Source organism: Corylus avellana, chromosome ca11 (assembly GCF_901000735.1).
Source record: "Corylus avellana chromosome ca11, CavTom2PMs-1.0".
NCBI lineage: Eukaryota > Viridiplantae > Streptophyta > Magnoliopsida > Fagales > Betulaceae > Corylus > Corylus avellana.
In genome coordinates, this window is record NC_081551.1 from 13539136 (window position 1) to 13544102 (window position 4967).

General features: G+C 37.3%; 1 protein-coding gene across 3 annotated transcripts; it reads left to right on the forward strand.

Moving 5' to 3' along the window:
* Positions 1–2308: 2308 nt before the first annotated feature.
* On the forward strand, positions 2309–4394 carry LOC132166560 (MATH domain and coiled-coil domain-containing protein At3g58370-like). Of its 3 annotated transcripts, XR_009438577.1 has the most exons (6): positions 2309–2509; positions 2727–2862; positions 2965–3134; positions 3474–3763; positions 3860–4026; positions 4170–4394. XR_009438577.1 is itself a non-coding variant. In XM_059577399.1 (4 exons), the coding sequence occupies exons 1-4, from the start codon at positions 2461–2463 to the stop codon at positions 4331–4333; spliced, it is 516 nt and encodes a 171-aa protein (XP_059433382.1). In that variant the 5' UTR covers positions 2309–2460; the 3' UTR covers positions 4334–4394. The 3 variants fall into 3 exon arrangements, 2 of the variants coding, with proteins under 2 accessions (XP_059433382.1, XP_059433383.1); XM_059577399.1 differs by lacking the exons at positions 2965–3134; positions 3474–3763; XM_059577400.1 differs by lacking the exons at positions 2309–2509; positions 2727–2862; positions 2965–3134 and having other exon boundaries at positions 3420–3763.
* Positions 4395–4967: the final 573 nt, after the last annotated feature.

A 4967-nucleotide genomic window follows, 5' to 3' on the forward strand; every position in this document is an offset into this window, starting at 1 on the left:
TGATGTCCCGGTTTGTATTTGTCATTACACTTGAAGCATAAACCCTTATCTTGCATTTCCTTTAATTCAGCTAGTGTCAATCTTTTGATGGGAAAGGGTGGTTGATGGGTCGATGGTCGGATGCTGGGCAGCTACTTGTTTACTTCTGGTTGGGAAATTTTCTTTATAGCTAGATTTCGAGCTTCATATAGGCGTGCCAACCCAATGGCAGACGTGAGGGTGAGCGGTCTTGTTGCCATAACATCCGCTCTAATTACCTCCTTTAATCCGCTTACGAAACAACTAACCTGTTGATCTTGGGATAGTGTCCTTATTTGTGAAAGCAATGATTCAAAAGGGATCATAAAATTATGTAGGCTCGAAGCGGTAAATAGCCCTTACATAAATTCCCTCCAAGTTACCTCTCGCCCTTCTCTTAACAAGATTTGAAACCATAATTGGACTTCTCCTTCTAGGTGGAATGAGGCCAATGTTGTCCTCTCTTCCTTCGAGGTACCTTGGTACCTAAAGAATTGTTTTGCTCGACAAACCCAACTAGTGGGGTCCTCTTCTCCATTGAACCTTGGGAAATCAAGCTTGACATGTTTGTTGGAGAATGCTAGTTGTCGCTCCCCCTTGTACGAATGTTCCCCTTCAGTTTCCCGGTCCTTCCTTTGTGAACTCTCCCCCTCTTCCAGTTTTGTCTTTGACAGGGTGAATACTAGATCAAACAATTCAGTGATGCGCACCATGATCTCCAACTGCCCATCATCCAAGGACTTTACAGATTGTTCCATGTGACCCATACGTCCCTCCATAGCACCTTGCTGTTTCCCTTGGGTAACGGAACGTGTGATTGGCTGAGAATTCAACAAGAAATCTCGGTAGCTCCAATTCTTGTTCTTAGACTTGCCTATGTTGCCCTCTGTTAACAATTTCTTGTTAATAAGAGGAAAGCCAGTCTCTGATGCCACTTGGTGTGATCCAATTTGTATAAAACACAAACAAAAGATAGTTGACTACTTCGAGTGAGTCAGAACTCCCAATAGATAAATCTATATAGCATATAAATTCAAGCCTGCTTTTATTCACTAATAGTTCCTCCTTTTATAGAAGAACCTTACGTCAATTACAAGGAAAGAAAAGAGTACAATTAGTACTCGGACTCCTCCTTATCACCAACTAGAACTCAACTAGGACTAACTTACTAATACGAATAGGAAAAGGATTCTGTTTCCTACAGGAAGCTGGAATAAACTAGAACTTGGGAAGCAAGTTCCTTATTGGACTTAGGCTAGGCTTGGAACTTAGTTCCTTGTTGGACTCTAGTAAATCTATAGGACTAACCTACCCACTAATGCAGTCTCACGAACACATCAGAATATGGTATCATTGGTGTTTTGCTCTTCTAGGTTTACTTATTCTGTTTGTTTACAACCTTTTGACTTCTTATATATATATATATATATATATATATATATATATATATATATATATCATATTAAACTCTAAATTACGAAAATGTCCCGACCAAGTCTTAGAAGCGTCCGAATCGAGTCCCACAAGGATCCCATTGCGACTCTCCCGGTCTCCGCCTAGACCCTATCAGGACCCCATGGGGATCAGCCCGAGAGCCTAGCAGGACCTGCCCAAGACCCAGCAAGGACATTTTCGCAATTTAGTGTTTAATATGATTTTGCGTACACACCAAATACCAGAAAATGTTTTCTAAGTTTGAAAACATTTTTCGACGTCGAAGTCCCGATCGGGACCCGCTTGATTTTTCGTACATGCCAAATACTGGAAAATATTTTTCGACGAGTCTTGGGTGAGTCTTGATCAAGTCCCGGCGGGGTCCCGGGCAAGTCCCGGGCAAGTCTCGGCGGGGTCCCGAGCGAGTCCTAAGTAGGTCTCAGCGGGTCCCGAGCGGGTCTCGATCAAGTCCCGATAAGTCTTAGACGGGTCTTGGCAGGGTCAGTCGGATTTGAGAATTAGATGTTCAAAGTCGAAAAATGGTTTAAGGTCAAAATTAAAGAAAATTTTTCGGTCAAAAGAAAAATAATTTTCGTTAATCACTATTTTACATCACAATAAATACTGTAAAATACAAAAATTATTTCCTGAAAATCATTTTACATTTAAAGAGCCTAAATGAATCATTGTTTACACTTTATCCTTTATTTATTATTCTAGCAGCACTTGTAAAAGAACACTACTTTAACTAGACATCCTAGACTACTAAAGAAGATAAAGTAGGAAGATCACTACGACTGAACTACTAAAGAAGATAAAGTAGGACTAGACTTTTGGCACGCCTAGGACTTCTTGGCATGCTTGCACGTTGACTACTCCTTGTAGAAGTCTTCTTCTCCGAGGGTTCCATCAGGGCATAGTCCTTTGAGCTTCCTTAAAGTATCAGAAGCAGAATAGCAGCTCTCCCTTACACTGCGCCAAGGAGAATCAAGAGTTCAAAAGAAAGATATGGAAGATAAAACCTGCCTTCCTCAATCTGATGACAATTATGAAACTAGTAACTCTCTCTCTCTCTCTGATTTAGTATCAATTTTCAGAAAGGATTGAAAGTAGTTTATTAATTAGTATTAGATTTGGAAATTTTAGAATTACGCTACTGCAAAACCCTCTGGACCTCTGATTGAATATATAACTATTACCAAAAAAATATCACAATAATAATTAGCCTTGTATCTTTTGAATATAATGTTTTCTTCTTTATTTTTATATCGCAGAAATCGTACGATCAACGAATGATCTCCCACCAGCTCATGATCATTATACATTTCAAATCAAAAATTTTTCTTTACTGTTAGCGATGACGGACGAAAAATGTCACTCTGGCCAATTTGAAGTTGGCGGTTATCAATGGTGCATCTTCTAAACTCCCCTTCTCCCTTCAGCTGATGCTTTCTTTTTCTTTTTCTTTTTTTCTCCAATGAAAAATATGATTATTTTCGTTTCCATCTCTAGGAGAATGGTTCTCTACCCAAATGGGAAAAAGAATAGCAATGGGAATGGTCACATCTCTCTATACTTGGAAATAGTAGCTACCAATGATCTTCCACTTGGCTGGGAGGTTAACGCAAACATAAGATTCTTTGTGTTTGATCAAATCCGAGACAAGTATCTTAGTATTCAAGGTAGCTGTCCCCAAAACTTAGTTTCTATAGTGTACTCTTTTGTACTCTTTTACTGTGAGAATGTTAGACTTGAGCTTAAGTTTAAAGCTTTGCTTGCAATTTGTCCATCTGGAAATATCTCACTAATATATTTAGATACATGTTATTAGTCAATCTCTTGTTCAACTTCTTTTAAAAAAACTTATCATTGGATCTGTACATGCGAATCCTACATATTCAATGCTAAATTTGAAAAAAAAAAAAAAAAAAAAAATATGGATAGAATTGAACAAGAGATGGGAAAAAATAGCAGGATTTGATAAGTGACATTACAATTTCTTGTGAACCTCAACAACTCAGATGCAAATGGGAGAGTAGTAAGACACTTTCATAAATTGAAGACTGAATGGGGATTCGCCAAGTTGCTTTCCCATGATACTCTCAATGATCCATCCAATGGTTATCTTGTTGAAGACACTTGTGCCTTTGGGGTGGAAGTTTCTGTTATTAAAGGTACTGCAAGAGGGGAGACTTTGTCGATGATAAATGAACCTCAAAGTAATTATTTCACTTGGAGGGTTGACAACTTTACTGACTTGAAAGATGAATTTTATTACTCTTGAGCATTTCACTGTTGAAGGTCGAAGATGGTATGATTGACGTTTTGCTCTTCTATATCATTCTCAACTAGTTCTACTTATTATGTTAATTCACAACCTTTAGCTTTATATTTTGAATGGATATAGGCAGTTGAAACTCTATCCGAAGGGAGAAGGAAAAGGAGCCGATACCTCACTGTCTCTCTATCTTAGATTAGATGATTCAGAAATTCTTCCTCCCAACAGAAAATTGTACGCAAAAGGCAAGCTGCGTATAAGGGACCAAATCAATAACAATCATCTTGAAAATACAGGTATGTTCTCTTCACTAGCTTTCACAAAAATATGCTCCAAACCTTCATTTCTTTTCGACCTTAACAGAAGACAATTTTCCTAAGAATTTACTCGAACAACGAATATAAGAAATTATAATATGACCAACTCTCTTATCTTACAGTTGAGCATTGGTTCTCTAATCCCGGCATTGGTTATGGTTTCTCCAATCTTTTGTCATTGAGAGAGCTACATGACACATCAAAGGACTACTTGGTGGGTGATGTTTTGTTCGTTGAATGCAAAATTGTTGTCATATCCGTTGTTAAGAATTTCTCCTCAAATTAATATTATGTTTATGTTGGAGGAGCAAGCATAAGGCTTAATTTGTTAATGGTTTTTAGAGGTTGGTTTATATTACTTGTTTGAAAAAGTGTTATGATGTGACACAAAAATAAATTAATTTCGAGTGTACTGTGTTGTGTTTTGTGTTATTTGTTAATATTTTTATTTTAAAACTTAAAAAAGAAGGTAGAATGAAAATCCGTCAACTAACAAACTCTGAGTTTTATGAATAAGATTAGGAATTTTGTCATCTCCTTTTTCTTTTCTTTAAAGGGATAGTAAAGTTTTTTATAGGATATAAATCCTATTTGAATGTGCTCAAATTAAGGGTGTCAAGGCGGTTACGATTAGCAGTTATTGGCAATAACTGCTAACCGAAACCGCCTTAGCGGTTAATAGATTTCACTAACCGCAACCGCTAACCGCCTAGCGGTTAACGGTTAGCAGTTAACCGCCGGTTAGCGGTTAGTGAAATAGATAACCGCCCGCTAACCGTTTTTTCAAAATTGGGTTTTTTTTTTTTTTATCTATTTGGGCGTTTTTTTGCTTTCTTTAGGGCTTTTTGGGCTTTTTTTTTTTTTTTTGCATTTTTTGGCTTTTCTTTACCCTCTTTTTTTTGTTTTTTTTTTTTTGTATT